Source organism: Scophthalmus maximus, chromosome 13 (assembly GCF_022379125.1).
Source record: "Scophthalmus maximus strain ysfricsl-2021 chromosome 13, ASM2237912v1, whole genome shotgun sequence".
Classification (NCBI taxonomy): Eukaryota; Metazoa; Chordata; class Actinopteri; order Pleuronectiformes; family Scophthalmidae; genus Scophthalmus; species Scophthalmus maximus.
This window is the reverse complement of record NC_061527.1, coordinates 14,600,001-14,619,660: the sequence shown is the minus strand read 5'-3', so window position 1 is coordinate 14,619,660 and position 19,660 is coordinate 14,600,001. Positions and strand designations below refer to the sequence as shown.

General features: G+C 42.6%; 3 protein-coding genes across 3 annotated transcripts in view; 2 read left to right on the top strand and 1 right to left on the bottom strand.

Annotated features, from left to right (window-relative positions):
• Positions 1-677: 677 nt before the first annotated feature.
• On the bottom strand, positions 678-4,337 carry haus8 (HAUS augmin like complex subunit 8). The gene is made up of 10 exons (XM_035648594.2): positions 4,144-4,337; positions 3,738-3,802; positions 3,487-3,548; positions 3,201-3,327; positions 2,753-2,863; positions 2,559-2,662; positions 2,273-2,431; positions 2,021-2,162; positions 1,346-1,487; positions 678-1,042 (listed from the first exon to the last, which is right to left on the bottom strand). Exons 1-10 carry the CDS (start codon positions 4,206-4,208, stop codon positions 916-918), a joined length of 1,104 nt encoding a protein of 367 aa, XP_035504487.1. The 5' UTR covers positions 4,209-4,337; the 3' UTR covers positions 678-915.
• Positions 4,338-11,485: 7,148 nt separating this feature from the next.
• foxe3 (forkhead box E3) lies at positions 11,486-13,177 on the top strand. Its single transcript, XM_035648593.2, has one exon. It carries the CDS (start codon positions 11,486-11,488, stop codon positions 12,713-12,715), a length of 1,230 nt encoding a protein of 409 aa, XP_035504486.1. The 3' UTR covers positions 12,716-13,177.
• Positions 13,178-17,750: 4,573 nt separating this feature from the next.
• Positions 17,751-19,660, top strand: part of foxd2 (forkhead box D2) — a 2,699-nt gene continuing 789 nt past the window's right edge. The window contains exon 1 of the mRNA XM_035648548.2: positions 17,751-19,660. This exon is cut by the window's right edge and continues 789 nt beyond it. Coding sequence (XP_035504441.1) covers positions 18,233-19,336 — 1,104 coding nt within the window. The 5' untranslated portion in view covers positions 17,751-18,232 and the 3' untranslated portion in view covers positions 19,337-19,660.

Here is a 19,660-nt window from a genome sequence, read left to right as displayed (position 1 = left end):
GGGACCTGGGAGCCCCTGAAATTCACCAAACCCACTGTCGTGTTCATACGTGCAATGAAGGGGCCCAAAGTGTGACAAGAAAAAACACCAACAGCAGCCTGGACTGTTGAGACAAGGCTTTGAGTTACCTGACCTCTTTCATCATCAGGTCTGCAGAGCTGCTGCTTGCTGGATATTTTTTTTGTTTTTTAGACTGCTGTGTGTGAAAATCCCAGGAGATCAACAGTTACAGAAATACTCAAACCCACCACAGTCCAAGTCACAGAGATCATATCACAGAGCTCCTGACCTTGGCTGCATGATTTTATGCTTGTTTCCCAATAAGTTTTTATAATAGTAATGCATGAGGCACAGACTAGGGCTGCAATGAAATGTATAAAATTAGGCTTCATCGTTAGATCAGTACCAAATCCATTCCACGGGATGATAACAACCCCAAATGTTCAATAGCTATGGTGGTGACATGTTTGCTATATTTTCTTTTGGTGAGAATGGAATCGGTGCTACTTAATCAGCAGTTTAGAATGTATAAACCAGCCTTATTATAAAAAATAAGCATCACAATGTATTCTTAAGTTCTGCAGCACCGCTGTTGCTTGGTGTTCACATCAACTGACAATGTTAAAGACGAGTTCGTCCTGAGTATTTTAACATAGTGAAAGTGCACATTGGCCAAGTTGACTGTTCAATTTATATTTTTATTGTTTTCTGCTTATTAACAATGTTTCATCTATAAAACAGTATCAGTCATTATTCAACATTTACAATTTCATTGTACAGCTGCAAAAAACCCCAAACAAAACTAAAACAGACTGTACAACAGAAGACAGAAGCGGTACAAATATATCGGGACTGGGGCAATTGGAGGGTTTTTCAAAGTGCTTGTACTGTGAATCTCATGCTATGTGGCATCTGTCAATGTTTGGGGCAGTAGAGCTCGTGGGTTCTCCCAGTGCCGAGCTGCTCCTCCTCCACAGCCTGCTTGGCATGGATCGTGTGGCGGCAGACCGATGACGACAGCTCCAGCAGCTCTGAAAATGTTCTAGAACAAAATGGATAAAAGACCAATGTCTGAGTGCAAGTGTAACCCCAACAATGGCAGCATAATTTTTTAGATTCGACTGAATATTTCTTTGTGTTCAATTCCTTAAAACACTAATTAACTATTATTTCCAGCCACAGAAATACAATATTAAACGATTAAAAGGAGATTTTGTTATGAACAGCTTAGACAAAACATTCCTAAACTACAGTGAAATCCTCTGGGAAGGAACGAAATAGCAATAAATCTAAAAACTGACAGAGGAGACCATGTATATACAGCTTTCTCGACATTTGTGCTTACCCTGACAGCTGCTGACTGATCTCTTTAGATGTCATTTTCATGTTCCTAAGGGAATCTAGAGAGGTTCTGTTGTCGTTATGATCTCCCTCTGTGCACTCCGCCAGCAACCTCTCACTCTCCTTCAGGCAAGCCTCAGCTTTATCTATTATAGGGAGATACAGGCAATTATATGATGATCAAAAACATCAGTTATCATCAGTTCCTGCATAACACGTCACGTCATTTGATATTCACAAGAACACATGCTGGTTAGGTCACGTTGAATAATTCCAAAAATGCTTTTTTGACTAAATAAAAAAAAAAATCACATTGTTGTGTGTCTATTACTTTCATTCAACAATTTCCCTTAACTGTGGTATAATGAGAGTATACCACGGTCTGTCGTGAGCTATTGCTTAATTAATAAAAACATAATAACATCGACATTAATAACAAAACAATCCCTACAGGACAGTATCTGTCAAAATCAGAATTATACTGGCTATGTTACATATGCTCCTGTGGGTTGTTTGAAGAGAAAATTATTTTGTTGGAGAAATTAAATATCAGACATTTAGACGCACTAGTTCGAATTTACCGACATAAGACTCTATACCAAATTCAAATTTTTATGTTGTTACTTTCTGTATGTTTAAATCATTTATTTTTCAAATTTTTAACAATCTTAGCTGCCACCTAGAAATTCCCTTCTGTCCCCTTCAATGTAGAAGTTCTTGACAGGTAGCTCATGTCGGGTGGTGTCAACAGCAGTTGCAAAACACTTGTAGTCCTCTGTGAACTGATTGGCAGCTTCTGCCACAGGGGTCAGTGCAGCAATCTGTGATTGAGAATTTAAAAAATGAGTGATGATGAGAATCATGAACACACAAATACAGGGAACATACATGTTTGTATAAATCAACGTACAAAGGAGAAAAACTGTCTGACCTGCAAATCCAGCAGCTCATTCACAAGCCTGTTCTTTTCTGTGAGAAGGTATCTGCGCTTCTTAGCATGAACCTCCTTACGTAGCTCCTCTTCTTCTTCCATCGTCTGCAGGATCTTTGCCTCTGCGTCAGCCTTCAGTTTTGCAGTGTTGTTCTCCATCTTCATTTAAACACCAGAGGGACAGAGCCAGATAAGTCACAGCATGGGAATCTTGACAAGATGTTTATTTCTCATCAGAGACAGCAGACAAGTCACCTACTTGAAGGACAGTTGTTGACGAACTCACCTTAGCTGTGAGGTATGCCAGGAGGAATGTTTGCATCTCAATGTCCCTCTTCTCCTCCTCTAGGTTCCTCTCGGGCTCTGTGGCATTTTCCATCACCGTTTTCTCTTAGATAAGAGAGAGATTCAAAGAAAACTTTTTAGATTGTCCCATTTGTAATTAACTACAGGCATTGTATGGGGTTTAAACCAGTTTACCTTTAATGACTGAAATGTCAAAATCTGGTCGAAAGCAGTGTCCATCTGAGAAAGTAGACTGCAGAATACTTTTCCCGAGCAGGGATGGTTCCATTTCACGCGTTGTCGTGGCTGTAACAAAGATAACACGATTACTCGAATGTTATGTAAACATCATATTTAGACAATGATAATTAGAACTGAGGGGAAATAAAATGTTGAAAAAAAGATCTTGGCACTACTGGGTTTAACAGCAACGGACTCAACTACAACATTGCACAAAGTATGAGCAACAGCCTTTCCACCTAAAAAATAAAAACCTGTTAAAGAACTAATGAAGTTTACACAATTGCTGCTTGAGAACTCTACAATTAATATCCTCATTGGATTCAAATTGACAAGATCAAAATAAATTGTACTCATCTGTCATAAACAGTGTGAATACAGCTTCACAATTATTACCACTCACTTGTTGCAAGACCCTGTGGGGCCATTGAGCGTCTCGGTGGAGTGGCCAGCTTTGGTCGGACACCACGAGGTTTAGGCGAAGAAGGCCTCGGTGGCACAGCAATAGACTCGTTGGTCAGTGAGTTACTCTGTAAATGGATGGGGGATGCAATGGGATACAAATATGTCCTATTATATAGGTGACAGCATGTTACGAGAGAGAGAGATTACACAATCTGAACAGCATATACACAAGGCAACAACAACATGAAAATTGTACAAAAACATAATACGAAAAGAAGCGATACCTTTGAAAGGGATGTCTTCTCAGCAGACTGCATATATCGAGACTTGACTATAGTTCCACTCGCTAAAGTTGGGTGAAGAAAATGTTTATAATGATGAAAGAAACAATAAAGAAATCGATAAAGCCATGTAACCCTCCATAAAGCATATACATGCATGTCTCATGAGCTACACACTCCCCTTTGAATGAAAAAAAACTAAGAAAAAATATATTAAATTATTAGTGTCCAATGAACTGGACATAAATACTTACATTTCACACCTTTCTTCCCAGTTCCACTGTTGTTGGTTTTATTGACGCTGTTCCCACTTTTCGAGCTGAAAACAAACAAAAAAGTAGCACAGCGGAGAGAATGTTATCATTTAGAAAACGACTCAAACGCAAGCTATCGTGTTAGCTTAGCTTCCCCTTTAGTTACCGTTCACAAAAATATAAAGACGTGTTGCTTTTTTTTACAGGCTTCTTGTTTGATATTTGTGAAAATTAGGAATATGCAGCAAAATGAAACAATAGCCCGAAGCCTGTCGTTTTCAATACAACGGCTTTTTAGTCCGACTGGGATTTCAGTTCATCAAAGTCTCCTCGAGTTTAACTGGCCGAGAATCTGCGAACATACAAGACGCTCACTTCGAAGACGGCGGAATGAAGGGCGACTAACCTTTTGGCGTCGGCGGAGGCATTTTTTAAACCACTCGGCACAGTTGATGTTCTTCTCGACGCCATAACGTTTCGAAGCGACCCGCGGTCCTTGTCGCGGCGGAGAGAGGGAAGCTGGCGATGGAGCTACATCTGAACTGGAGATCGCTTTATTCGACTCTGACGTCACACACGACGGACGGTTTTGAGAAAGACCCGCCTGTACGCCAGTTTTGTCAGCCGCCGGAAACAAAGTAAGGGATACATAAGTTCCGCACTGCGCCGCCTTCTTCTTCTTCTTCTTCTCGCATTCGTTCGAATTCTGACATCTACTGTGCTGGAGTGTGTACAGCCACAGTCATGGTAGTAATTTATTATTATACATTAATAAATACTCATATTTTCTCCAGAAGATACTATATAACCACCAAACAGTCCACAGTGAGCCTGGCAGTTATTCATTCATTAGAGCAGCAGTGGTCAGAGAGATAGAGAAATCCACAGACAGAGAATGGGGCGATGACATATGATAAGACAACCTGAAGTCCTACGTTCAAATATTCTGCTCAAACCTGAAGTATTTGATTTCAGAAAGCACAATTATGTGTCAATAGTACGACTCAAATGTAAGAATATGACAAACTATCAAGTACTGACGTTTTGATTTACATATTTTTAGTATGTGGAGATGCTGTCTCTAATTCCCCAGATTCAAATAACCACAGAATCAGTTTGGATTGGAGGTGACCCTTGAGTCCTTATTAAAATGACTGTAACTAAAAATAAATTAATATAAGTATTAGACCTCTGTTCATTATATTTAAATTATCAATCAAGTTTCCAGCTCCACATCATCTCTTCTTCCACAGTAATATGTTCTCGATCATACAAAGAGTAAACATAATAAGGTGAACATTTTATTAGAAATGCAGTCTTCACTCTTATTTATGAAGCTTATGCTCGTCTTTGTTAAAACTGTGACCGAGAGGTTGTGCTTGCATTAATTTGTTCATATTATTGTTGGTTGCACAGCAAAAATATACATTAGAGAAAGAATGCAACATCTGCTCTCTAGAAAACCCACAGTTGTTCTAGTAGCCACTAGATGGGTGTAAGTGTCTGCAGGATCTGACCAGTCCTGGCCAGTGAGTTGTTGGAAAGCTGTGTGAACTCTGATCAGGTAAGTAGACCATCACAAGAATAACAACAATGAACTTAATATGATACATAGTACATGCAAGCATTATAGAGTGCCCAGTCCAACATTCGTACACGTGTGTGTAACAGGGGCACTCTGATGTTACACACAAACACACAGAGGAGAACTACAACTTCAAGCCCCGATTTTGGTGCTGTCAGCCAGCGTTGCCAAAGATGAAAATCCCCGATGTGCATGTACCTGCATGTGTGCATCTTCATCCCATTTGTGTGCACATGTGCTCAGCAAATTCTCTTACCTGAAGTTTACTGGTTGTTTTGTGTGTACAAGTCTTAAAGAGCGTAATGGATTGCTGATCCCACCTGTCTGAGCTGGTTGCGGACAACAGGAAGGACAATAGGTGGAGAGCGGGTGTGGGACTGGTTGGTAAACACTTCTGTCCCAAGTCACTTCCACAGACATGGATGGATGAGCCACTGTGGTTAGAGCTGGGAAATACTCGTCATCTCTGAGTGGCCATCTAAAACACAAAAAATTTGAGGAATAGAGCAGCGAGTTTAACATTTGCACAAGAATTTTACTCTGTATCCGTTACTATCTCCTAGCAGTATTTTAAATTTAAATGTTAAAACATTAGTTGAATCTGATTTCTGTAAAGTGAATATGCTGAATAACATCCAGGCACCTTCATTCTGACCTTTCAGCTTTAATGAATTTTCATGATAAAGGTTGAACATTCGGGGCTTGGCACTACAACAAATCTTTCACAAATACATGTGTGCGTGTATATGTGTGTGTGTATGTGTGTGTGTGTAAAGGCCGGGTCTTATAATTGCTCTCCCCTCTCTAAGTCTAATAAAGCCTTGAGGCAGGCTGCTGTGTGTCCGCATGCTGCCTGTCCATCTCTCACCACCAAGCAATGCCAGGACCAATACCTGCTTTGAGGTGAACAACTAGTGCTGTTGACGAAAATGATATGAGCAGCATTCGCACTTTTATTTTGATATTGGTATTTTTTATTTTTTTATTATTTATTGGTATAATGGTTTCCTTTTACTTCTCTCTGTAGTAAACTGTGAGATTCAGTCCACTGCAAGAAGAGCTGAAATGAGAGAGAGAGTGAGAAGTGCATGCTGAAAGACAGAAGTATGAAGAGACATGGAGTCGCTGAATGAAAGTCCTTGTCTCCTTTCTGAGCCCACCGCTCATGTCTGTCTCTCTGCTCCGAAACTCTGACGTCTAATGCAGGATTTGTCTATGTCACTGTGACCTCACTGATACTCCCCCACTGCCACTTGAAGACATTTTTGGACGGTAAAAATGTGAGATGAAAGAAGCTTTAACAAGTGTTCTGGGTGAAGTGAAAGAAAATGTGTATTCAGCTCTCCTGATACATGTATGAACACATGATGGCATACACTAACACATCACCCAGCCATGCGGCCCACACACCAGCCCCTCTTCCCTTTGCGGGAAAGCGTTACTCATCACCAGCCAGTCTGCCGGTCTGGTCCACATAGTCTTCCAGGAATGCCTCAGAAAAACACATGGCCTTGTACAGCAAAGCCAACAAACATTAGTTGCAGCACTAAGTTGGATATCGGAACAAAATCCTTCTCAATCTGATTATCATGCTTTGGCTTGTGGGTATATGAATTAATTCATTTAGCCTTCAACAACTGATGTTATAATCTTATTTGGTCATCTGACTGGATCGGTAAATTTATTTAACAAAATCTTAAAATACTGAGGGTTTTTTTTTATTCAACAGGCAAGGCATGTACATCCTATCTTACAGAACTCAACTTTGGGTTTTGGCCACCTCGGCTTTCAAGAGCAGACAGGTGTATGATTTCATGTGTTTGCTCTCAATTGTACGAGTGGCCCCAGCTACAGAGAGCAGCTGAGGAAAGACATAACCAGCTTGCCTGAAGCTCCCGGTGTTAAGTCATTAAGCTCCTCTCTGTTAGCTCACTGTGGTATAAGCACTTGAGTATTAGGTCAGTGTTTACTTCTTACCTTCGTAATATCTGGGCGGCTCCATTGATCATTTTGTTCCTCTAAAATGTCCAAATCTGAGCACTTAGGTTGTTTTACGTTGGAGGTGATATAGTGATAGCAACAGAAGCTTTATAAGAATGGATAAACAACCACTGCCAGTTATTCACACTAATATGCTCTTGTGTAGAGTATACATGTATTTGTAAAGAGGAGTTAGATGACAATGCTGATACCACGCTTCATTTCTTATCCGTATGTCCTTATAGAAGGCTGGAAGTAGTCTCAAGGCAACACACATAACCTGAAGGCTTGTTTTCCACCTCATCCGTGTGTCCCTCACTTCCTAATTACTTAAATACGGTGCTTATCTTTGCAGGATGTGACCTCAGCTTGGTGTTCACCACGGCGGATGAACCCTGCAGCATGCCTGGTTGCAGTGCTGTGATGCTGGGGGATTTCATTCCATCAGTACAGGTCAAAGGTTCATGTTCCTCCATGAATGAAGAATTGCAGGAGACACCGAATTTTTTTTGTAGCAAGTAGAATCGGTTTCTCCACTGCCAATTTTAAAGGTAACACAGCATTAAGCTGAGGCAGAAAACAAAACTAAGAATAAAGTAAAGATGCTAGTACATGCTGCTTCAGAGTATAGTATACGTGTGTGTGAGTATGTCTAATTGTAGTCGTTTCTCTGTGAGCAGAGCACCCATGTGAATTTTCACGAATGAAAGATGAGCACCATATAAGCAAGCATGACTGGCTGAGTGTGTGTGTGTGTGTGTGTGTGTGTATGAGAGAGAGACTGAGTGTGTGAGAACCATGTGCAGTGCTTTAGCAGGGCAGTGTAGCGTGCAGTGCAGGAGTGAGCAGAGGCGGCCCAGGCCAGCACAGACCCAGAACCCTGGTAATCCCTGCGTTTTCAGGAGCCCTGGCCCGTACTTGATGAGCTTGAGCAAGAAAAAGGTTGCGCTCTCTTTTGTTTCTCTCTCTCTGTCCCTCTCCCTTTTTTATTCCCCCTCTTTTTCTCATGCCCACTCCTCCCCCCCACCCGTCCCTGTCCCCTGGAGCCACTTTGCGAATGAATGGATTCCAAGTGTTTACTCAGCAACTCTGTCTGTCCCGCTGTCCCTCAGTATTTCTCAGTATTTCAAGAGGAAGGCACCCTGCAGACTAACTACCACCTGAGACCACCATAGATTGTAGGTGTGCACTTTACAGAAAACTGGAGAATATGTTGTGGAATGCACTGCGTGCAACTGCCATCATAATACTGTTTCCTTGTAATGCTGTTTCTTGTAAAAAGAAGGTGCACACACATCCAATCATTGTCTTTTACAGCAATGTCCCACTGCTTTTCTATCTGCCTTGAAACTGCAAGTGCATGGTTTGGATACAACATCTGTTATTGTTGTTCAATTTTTGTTTTCAGTTTGACAGCGAGCACATAATCCAAAAACAACAAGTGTCTTACATCCAAAACCTCTATTTATAGGTGATAATAATGTTATTAATTCCAAAATGAAAAAAAAGCATATTCAAACTAATATGCTTATGGTATTGCCTAATATTCTAGATTCTTTTATTTTCTCTGTTTAGACATATTACATTCTGCTACTTTAAAGTGGGATTCAGGCTTCAGTTACAGAAACTAAGAAACTTGTAGTTCAAAAATAGGCAAACAAGACAGTTGTTTCAAATGATATGTAGGATATATAACATTTAAAAAATGTAATCATCAGCTTGAACTACTTAGATCAAAGCTTTTTCGTCTGTAATACAACACTTTAGACAAATGTGTATGTGTCTGTCCGCAATAAAAGCATATTACAAGATTCCAGCTACAGCAAACAACTTGTGGCTTATCCAAGTACTATAATTCTTGCAAGATAACTTTTTTCTTACATGCATAATTGAAGTTAAATAATGGCACCTTCAGTGTATTGATGTATGAGGGTTTGGGCTCTTAATGGATGCTGAACAGACCCAGAAATTGGCAGTAAAATAGCAGCTATTTGGCTTTTTCTATCTTGTTTAATTTGACAGATACTGATTTGGATTCCAGTGCAGCAGATAAGGGGGGTAATGTCATACTGTAATAATGGTACCACTGGAACTGGACAGTGGAACTGGACCTGTTTTTTCAACTAAAATATGCACGTGCATGTTGGTGAATGGATGCGTAGAACAACGTGGCCAAAATCGTAAACATAAACCGACCACAGTACAGGACGAGCGTGTGGGGAGCGTCGAAGTGTAGGGAGACTCTGGTCGGGTGGTGGGGTAGTTTGGGAGGGGAGGGGATTAGCAAGAGGCCGCAGGCCCCGAGGCAGAGGGCCCGTTTCCTGGCCTGAGCCCCTGTTTGTCCTGCCTGACCTGACAGCTCTGGGGGCAGATCCTGCGTGGATACAGTCCTGCTCCCACGCCTGTCTGAAGCTGTTAGCCACTGGCTGTGAGTAGCTAGCTGGGCTTAGTGTTGTCTGAGCTGCGGCTGGGTCGGGAGGGGTCCAGTCATCTGTGTGTGTGTGTGTGTGTGTGTGTGTGTGTGTGTGTGTGTGTAACATCTAGTAGAACATTTATGACTAATTACTTTAGTTTGATTATTTTTTTTCATCAGCCCTGCTAGGAGGAACAACAAGTCCCTTAAATAATCAATTAACCAATTAATCAATTTGTATGGATGCATATGCACAAATTGGTGATAAATTAAAAGGAGAATTGAGGAGAAGTAAACTTTTAAATAAGGTGTTTGGTCAGTAAACATATTGTCTAGAATAGCTTTAGTGCACTTTGGCAAAGAACCTTTTGCCAGAAGATATTCACTCCGTTTCGACATTGACAAGAGAATAAAACTGTCCAACAATCTGGCCCAATATCTCTCAGCAGTATTCCAGTAGATTGATGGTGACAGGAAAGGCCGTGGTATACGATGCCCATCATTTTGAAACCCATCAAAACTATTCAGTGTCCCTTGTGTCCTTGTGTATGGAAACTCCCCAAATCCATGGTTTCCCCCTTCATTTTATCCCAATTTGTCACCTGCCTTCACGTCATTGTGTTAATAAATGTTCGTGCAACACGAGGCTGCCTTGCTAGACTCGTCCCCGAACATCGTATCACCCACAACAACCCGCAGCACCTCTCCCCGTGTTGTTAAGAGCGATGGCGGCAGGTCACCTCCCTGTGTATCTTTTCCCTTTGTAATTAACTCCAACCCTCTATTGGCCTAAATAATCAATTAGAAGCACCATCACACGATTGTGTTTGAAGGGGTGTTGTCTGCATATACCAATTGTGTGCAGAACGGTGTTTTCACTTCGAAATCCATAAGATAACACACCTCCTCTCCGGGCCAGGGGTCTGTTTGATTATCACTCTCCAAAAATGAAAATGAAATGGAGGGATATTTACTTTTCTTCCCCAAAAGCTTTGATAGCTCAATTGCTTGTTTTCAGTGGCATGTTATTATTTTTCAATTGGTGGATTGTCCGTTGGGTTTGGAGGAGCACTGAGCGGCTCTGTGCGTGTTGTTTCTGCCCTGGATACACCGACACAGAGCAGTCAGAGAACAGCAGAGTGACAGGGTCGGAGGGAGAGAAGGGCTCATCAATGAAACGCTACTAGTATTAAAGGCTCCATTTAACAGGGTTCCACTAAGGGGGTTTTCTCACATCAGCAATAATCATGGTCCATAAGAATGCTCATGCGCTGCATGTTACCATGACAAAAGGCCTTAAAAAAAGGTATTCTTTAGTAACTAAATCCAAGAATACAAGCATGTCAACCCCAGGGGACCGGAGGAAAAACTAATTGGTGAAACATACCCCACACTCAAACTATACCTGTATGTGTATACCATCATCTATGTCATCATTTTGTGTAAAATGTGATATCACAGTGTAGCTTATGTTCCCTTTATGGCTCAGGGGAATATTAGAATTACCTTCTGGGATGTTATCCTCCTGCCTCCATCGTCACCAGCGAGCCAGTGGCGTCATTCGTGCCCTGCCTTATAAAACTGTCAACGCCTTCCTCTCACCTGGACTGACTGACACACACACACACACACACACACACACCCGGGGCAGGACGGGGGCTATTTTGGGGGCCAGCGTATGCAGTGGACCAGCCACTGTTAAAATATACACCTCTCCCTCTCTCGGCCGAAGATTTCGTCAAAGAGCAGAGCATCCCGTGTCTTTCTTTTATGAATCTGGCAAATTATTCCTACTTCTCTGGCATGTGCAACATGACCGCAGAGACGCAGCACTCGCCCGCCGAGGCGAGTCCTGTCCTCCTGTCTCCAGATGTGAGCCTGGACTCGCCGCTGCCCCTGATGCTGCAGGCCCGGTCCAAGGACAACGTCTTGATCAAGTCCGAGCCCGGGGCAGGCAGCCCGGCCGCGGAGGACGGGGCCGCCCTGGGCCAGGCCGAGGAGGAGCACCTGCCCGCCGGCAGCCGGCGGAGGAAGAGGCCCGTGCAGAGGGGGAAACCGCCCTACAGCTACATCGCGCTCATCGCCATGGCCATCGCCAACTCGCCCGAGAGGAAGCTCACCCTGGGCGGCATCTACAAGTTCATCATGGAGCGTTTCCCCTTCTACCGGGAGAACTCGAAGAAGTGGCAGAACTCCATCCGCCACAACCTCACGCTCAACGACTGCTTCGTGAAGATCCCCCGGGAGCCCGGCAGGCCGGGCAAGGGCAACTACTGGACCCTGGACCCCGCGGCCGAGGACATGTTCGACAACGGCAGCTTCCTGCGGAGGAGGAAGCGCTTCAAGCGCACGGACGTGAGCACGTACCCCGGCTACATGCAGAGCTCGAGCGCCTTCACCCCGACCCCGATGGGCCGGCCCTCGTACCCCAACACCCTGTACGCCGGGATAGGCTCCGGCTACGGCCCGCAGCTGGCGGCCACGTCCCCGCACCACCCGGCCATGCTGCATCACTACCAGGCCTCCGCCGGCGTCGGCCAAGGGCAGCCGCGCATGTTCAGCATCGACAGCATCATCAGCCAGCAGACGGGGGCGCAGAGTTGCCCGGGCGCGGAACTCAACCCGCAGGCGCTGCAGGCGCTGGGCGGCGGCGGCGACCTGGGCGCCATGACCCCCGGCTGCGACCCGTCCGCGTGCTTCCAGGGCCAGGCGGCCAGCCCCTCGGCGAACATGCTGGGCAGGGGCAGCGGCAACGTCGGGTACCCCTACTCCTCGTCGGCGTCCCCTCCGAACCTGTCCGCCATGACGCAGTCCGGGTTCTCCCCGGGGAGCTCCCAGGTCTACTGCCCCGGCAACCGGCTCTCGCTGCCGGCGCTGCGCCCGGGCCCGTGCGCCGAGCACACGGAGCAGCTGCTGGGCCTCTCCGGCCCCATGAACTCCTACAACAACAGCTACATGCGACAGGCCAACTTCGCGTCGGGATTAGACCGGTACATGTGAGACGGTGCGCTGGAAGGAAGGGATTCGGTGATAGAAACATCGCGGGCCACTCGGGTGTCCCGCGCGAGAGAAAATATGAGAGAAGCACAGTTGGCATCATTACATAAATGGTCAGAAGTTTGTTGGCATATGACAGCCTGCGCATCAAAAATGCCTGAGGTGGCTCAGTGTTGTTCCATCGTGCTCCTGTAAGAACTTGTTTATACATCGAAATGAGAGGACCGAGCCTCGTGAAAAGAAACATTCCTATATACAAAAGCCATTTAGATCCGTTTGACACATTCCATGAGTGTATCTCAGAGTTTACTGTAAATCTTATTGTGACACATATCGTTCACATTTCCTGTGTTTTTTGCTTTAAGTTCACGTGCATGTGGTCATTATAAGATTCAAGTCTTCTTCTTCATGTAAATAGTTTGTAAAAACTTTGATATTATTGTTGAAGACAGGTGCTCTAAAAATAAATACATTTTTTAAAAACCGTTGGTCTTTATTTTTTTTGACGATTTAAATGTGTTTTGTTTATTTATTGAAGTTTACTCTATAATTTTTTTCTAATATATGAGGCCACTGATCAATAACATCCTTCGTTTGTTTAAACAAAGTTTTATTTAAAATGTTACTATTTGATAACACACACTGAAAATAAGATTCATATTCAAATATCTTTTAAGGTTAGTTCTTTAGTATTGCATCAAAATTGAAATTGGAAATCTTGGCCTGTTGTAAAGCAAACTGAATGTTTCATAATAGCCTTGACACATAAACACAAGGAAAACACTTAAAAACTTTACACACTGGTTTACATATTAAGCATACAAGTTAAACCCAATAAATATTTAGAAACAGCATCATCATCGTTTCACAGAAATACAAATTCCACGTCAGGAATTGCTCACACATAATGAGCTAAAATCTTTCAAACAGTTACACACAGAATCAAAATACTCTAAAAACACATATCCAGCTTTATGGTTTCAAAACATGAAATGCATCATTAAAATGAAGAGAAGCTGTATCAAAAACAGGTGTAAAAGAATTATGAATGCAATTTGTATTTTTTTCATATTGGACTGGAGCCTCTATTACACTTTAAATATCTCTTTTGAAATTATCTTTATTATAGTTTAATTGTTTCCCCCTTTTAGTTCCTTTATTTTTAAATTCACCATATAAAGTTCTTATTCAAAATGTTTTGATTAATTTAACTTTTATTCTTTTAATATACTTTTATTTTCTCACTTTAACATTAATGCTTGCATGTCACATTTGAAATTGATTTAATCAAATCTACGAAATAATCACTGGTTATGAACAAAGCTGTTGTTCAGATTTAATTCTTTTTGCTATAGTTTTCTTTTGAAAATGAAAATATTAGATGGACATTAATTGCAGTTCATGAAAGTTGCTTCCGTAGACATCTGGGGTCATATGGAAATGAAGAAAGCAAGGGTAAAAGTTAATGTTAGTAAAAATATAAAAGTTATAAAAAAAATTACATTTAAAAAACAACAACCGGCAATTCACCAAAAAAAAAAAAATTGAATAACACAAAAGAAAGAGAGTTACAAAAGTGTATACAGATATAACCCTACTAAAATTACCTCTGATATAGTTTGCTTTTTATTCAGGTGATCCATATACCAATAATCTGGTTTTCCATTCGTATGTGTAAATTACAGACAGGCCAGGTGAAAGTTGCTAGTGCTCAGAATGTTTCCACTAATAACAATCATGACATGAGATCGTTAAGGTTACTGTACATGATGCTGCCTTCTTTGCTTTGGGGGTAACTGGAGTTAACAGCGGCTACTGGTTTAGAAAGTTCCACCACTAGATGGAAGCAAAAGCAAGAGATGGTAAATCAAAACTTTTCAAATTGAGATTATTATTTTTTTTACAATTCGTATGTTTGTTGCAAAACTTGCGATTATGATGAAGTAAGCAGATCATAAGGTTACAAATGTTGATTTTTGTGACTACAATGTGGTCGGTTGGTTGGGTGTACAGTATGTTGGAAGTTTTCCACAGAATAGAGAATGATTCATTGAATTTTTGAGTCGTTCTATTGTTTGAGGAAGCACTGTCATAGTTTTTTGTGTTCTGCTTCCTGGTCATACTTAAATTACAGATTTATTTTTCCCCTTTACCCCCAGAGTTGTTTAGTTAATTGAAGAATTGTGTCTTCTTTAAGCCCTGGTTCCCTTAGTGGAAAAGATCATTAGTACATGGTTTAAGAGATTCAAAAACATTTTTCTGTAGAGAAAGAAAAATCTGCTGGTGCAAAGAGGCAATTCATGCAGAAATATTACGCTACAAAACTCAAGAAATATCTCAATGTGATGTTATCTGAACCACAACAAAAAGGCAAACAACTTTACTACTACTATACATCTACTTCTCAAAGTGAGCGTTGCAGGACTGGTGTATGGCTTCAGTGTCTGTAGACGTTTAGCAGTAGTTCAGCTATTAAACCTGAATAAATGAGAAACGGGATAATCAGAATATCCAGATGCCACTGCTTTTCTGGTTCCTGATGATGTCATTCAATGGTTAGTGCCACACTGATGGATAAGGGGTCACAGAGTCGCAGTGCAGCCTGAACTCTTATCTAGACGCCACGTCACAGTCTTGTAGACTGTGACGATGATCTCATCATCTGTCCGACAGCCAAAGTACCCTGATGCTGAGCTGGTACATGTAATGTGATTACAGTGATGTACAACGCTGCTGCTATAGTCTCTAGATACGATCCGACAGATGATCACATGTTAACTATCACATTGACTCTACGGGTTCCTGTTCATTTTAGAATGCATTTCAAATTTGTTATACCTACACATGTCCTGGTCCTTTCTGAACCTCCGCACCAAGCTCCTTGGTTCTCTCTCCAGGACTTTTTACATGTACCTCGGACAAACTTTAATCGGACTCCTCTAAAACACATCAGTTCGGCTCAGACAGAGTTGTATCTCATCTGGTGCCCTTATGTGTTTTATTTTGTTTTTTATCTGACTCTTTTTTGTTGATATCACTATGAGCGTTAAGCACTTTGTGACAAATAAAGGTGAATAACCTTTGCTCACCAATTGCGTTACTTTATACATTACCTTGTTAGACATTGTTATTTGAAATATGAAGACAATAAATCCACATTTCTTTCTGGGTCTCACTGATATGACGGTACAGCATTTTATGACTTTGATTTGCAGCTTTCTCGTATTTCAGCAGCAGCTATAGTCTTCAGTTTGTTTTTTTCAGTTCAACTTTACAGTGGAACTGTATTTCCCTGTTGTAGGAATAGATTCGTGTAGCTCTGACACCAGCAGGGGGCGCATCAACACCACAAACTACGATAACAAGACTCTCATGCTTTCGGCCAGATCACAGACCCACAACACTAAACCTAGAGAAACTTGAAATCAGCTCTTCAACTTTGCATATTTTATACGTTAACAAATCTGAATAATTAGGGGGAAAAAAAGATAAAAACTGATACGATTGAATATGTGCAACTGCACAGTTTTCTTGACAACTGATTTTTTTTAAAGTGTAAACGAATAATTTTGTTGCCAATATTCTACAGGCTGCACACAAAACGTATTTTTTTTAATGGGTCACCTAGCTTATACGTTTAATCGAATGACTGTCAGATACAATATTTGGGTCCAATATAGCAAAAATCAACACGTCTGTGCATAAAGAATGACAGGTATTTATTTTTTTTAATCACTAAGTCATGCAGCCAATTATATGGTACCTATTGCAAAAATGGTCTCCCGTGAGACCTGGGGAGAGTAATGTCCCAGTGGGACAGTTGTCATGAAAGTCTGGGTGTCTATTTCAAATTTAAAGGGTTTGTGAAAGGCAGGTCAGAGAAGATCAGAGCACACCCGGCTCAGTCAGGGCTTATGTTGGGTATTAAAGCTTAATGTTTGAATTCAACTTGATTCTTCCAATAAATAAAAAGGGCGCACTGACTACATGGGCCATGTGTGCCCTCGGTGAATTATGCAAAAAATGCACACGGATAATGTTGTGACAAGGAAAATACAAAACTATGAGAGTGATGCAGGGAAAAGGCAACGGGCCAAACATCTCCAACGAGGAATTTAATACAGGCAAATTAACCAATATATTAGGAACAGACGTAGACCAGCCCCGTTTGTAGAACCTGTTATTAAACATCACACTAATTGTTCAATAAAAACTAGTTTTGGGCATCAACACCTTAAAACTCGTAAAGAGTTGAAAATGTTAAATATAAGTCAAACGAAGGTAATATGAATAATCCTATTGTCCACAACATCCAGATTTTGTATTTACTATAACCTATATTCAACAGAGTGAGGAAATTTTTCATTTCTGAATTTGACAAACATATTATGTTTGAACAGGAAAAGATAATAATAATAATAATAATAATAATAATAATAATAATAATAATAAAATCATCATGATGGTAATAACAATAATAATACAAATAATAATTCGAGGGTTTGATATATGTAACATATCCTTGTAACCATATCTAAGTATATCCAGATTTGAAGATAAAAATAAATTTAAAAAAATGACCTGAATGTATTGTGTTTGTAGCACCATCGGTGTGCACCTTATATTTTGCACACTGCAAAAAAGAAAAAAAGAAAAATGATAAATACACAGAAATATGTACAGAAATAAACTCGAAGTTAAAAGTTACAAAGAGCAAAGTAAAAAAGGGCATAATTTGGTTTTAAGTGAGACAATTTTTTATATTTCTTGAATATGCCCACGTTAAGCCCCGTATATTGAAGTAGGGAGCGAGGGAGATTCTCACCTACACCGTCAAAATGCATCGGAACGACAGATATGATCTTTCTGTTATTTTTCCATTCAATTATTTGACCCTTCATGATTTTAAGATTCAAGCGGCTGATATTACTTTTTGCAGGGTGATCTCGTCCAGTTCCTGGTAACAGTGACTCAAAGACCACGTGACCAACGCGCTCCTATAAATACCTCCTGAGAGCTAGGGAGGATAGTGTGACAGTCTGGCTGGATACCTACCCAATCCCGTGCGTAAAAGATATTTTGGAAACATACTTGGATATCCAAAAGTAGCTTTATAAATGAGCCACAGCTTCCACCGATCCCGGGCGGAATCAATCGCAACCGAAGTGTGTGTCGGTGCAAGATCGAAGATCTTTGACTGTCATTTTTTCTTTTTTTTTTACGCCTGAAAACCAGAAGTTGTTCGCTGGATGAGAACCTCGCACGGCCCCTGCCTGACCAGCCTCGGACGACCAGGAGTTGCCAAAGCCACAGGTCAAAGAGTTATTTAATACTTCCGATAGCTTCTAGCCATGTGTGCGTTCAGTAGTTGGAGATAAAGCTGCAGCAGAAGTCTGGTGTGGTTGTGCGCGGGAGAGAGAGAGGGAGAGAGAGAGAGCGCGCTCTCGCTCAGCAGCCTCACCGGACCACGGGAGGAGGACATCTGGGAGAGAGTGGGGAAGAGAAGCGGCGTCCCCGAGGATGACTTTAGGGACGGATATGTCCGATAGCTCTGCATTGTCCGAAGACGTGGACATCGATGTGGTCGGGGGCGACTTGTCCGTTGGAAAGGACGGAAAGTTCATTCACCACGAGTTCAACTTGGACAATGACTCCGACGACAATTACTCCCAGAACGCGGCCGAGAGGGGTTCCTCTCCGGGGCTCAGCAGCTCCGACTGCCCCTCGGACCAGATGGGGTCGAGCGCAGAGGCCGGCAGCGTGATCGGGGACAAATCCAGAAAGAGTGCACTTGTGAAGCCCCCATACTCGTACATTGCCCTGATCACCATGTCCATCCTGCAGAGCCCCAAGAAACGCCTCACCCTCAGCGAGATCTGCGAGTTCATCAGCAACAGATTCCCCTACTACCGAGAGAAGTTCCCCGCGTGGCAAAACTCCATTCGCCACAACCTTTCCCTCAACGACTGCTTCGTGAAAATACCACGGGAGCCCGGCAACCCGGGGAAGGGCAACTACTGGACCCTCGACCCGGATTCCGCGGACATGTTCGACAACGGGAGCTTCTTGCGCAGGAGGAAGCGCTTCAAGAGGCACCAGGCTAATGAAATCCTCAGGGACGCCGGTGGTTTCCTACCCGGGTTTGGATACGGCCCGTATGGATACAATTATGGACTTCAGTTGCAGAACTTCCACGCAGCTCACAACCCGTATCACCCGCACCACACGGGCGGTGCGTTCCCGTTCCCTAACGCCCCCTGCACCTTGCCCACATCGGCCACCATATTCCCCGTGCCGCATCCCCTGCCCTCCCTTCTTGCGGCCGATTTGAGAAAGCCCTTTTACCCCCAACTCAGCCCTTCTCTGCCGCCTCTCAAGACGGACTCCAGCACTCCGAGCCGACCTTCGTTCTCCATTGACAATATCATCGGCGCGGCCAACCCCTCCGCCTCTTCCTACAGCGCGCAGCCGGGCAGCCAGGCTCAGATCCTGGCCATGTTGACCCCAGCACTGGCCTCCGCTTCCAGTCATTTGACCCTATCACAGGACAGCATACTGCAGCCTGGGCCGCAGAGCGAGGCTTATTCAAACAAAACCCCGAATATGAACACTTGTCCTTTCTAAAAACAAAAAGAAAGAAAAAATATCATCAACAAAATGCCCTTTGAAAACCTTTTACTAGAAAGAAAAAAAAGCCACTTGTGGCGCCGTCCCGTGTGAAGGTAGGCTGGACATTCTTGCTGAAATGAGAGTGTTTTTGCGAACAGACATGAGGGAGGAGAAGAGGTTTTATTTATGGTTTGTAAATATGTGTATAATATCGAGAGACAAACGGACGAGAAGCTCGGCTCGGCGCGGGATCTTTTTCAAAACAATGCTGGCCTGCAATCCGCCATGTGGCCTTCATTTGTCAGCGGGGAGGGAAACATGAAAACGATCCTGTTATTT

Excerpts from the sequence above, each read along its gene's own strand:
- haus8 (XM_035648594.2), bottom strand. The coding sequence starts at position 4,208 with ATGGCGTCGAGAAGAACATCAACTGTGCCGAGTGGTTTAAAAAATGCC. Across the intron at positions 3,803-4,143 it reads GCCTCCGCCGACGCCAAAAG|CTCGAAAAGTGGGAACAGCG; the intron begins GTTAGTCGCCCT and ends GTTTGTTTTCAG. Across the intron at positions 2,163-2,272 it reads ATGAGCTGCTGGATTTGCAG|ATTGCTGCACTGACCCCTGT; the intron begins GTCAGACAGTTT and ends TCTCAATCACAG.
- foxe3 (XM_035648593.2), top strand. The coding sequence starts at position 11,486 with ATGAATCTGGCAAATTATTCCTACTTCTCTGGCATGTGCAACATGACC.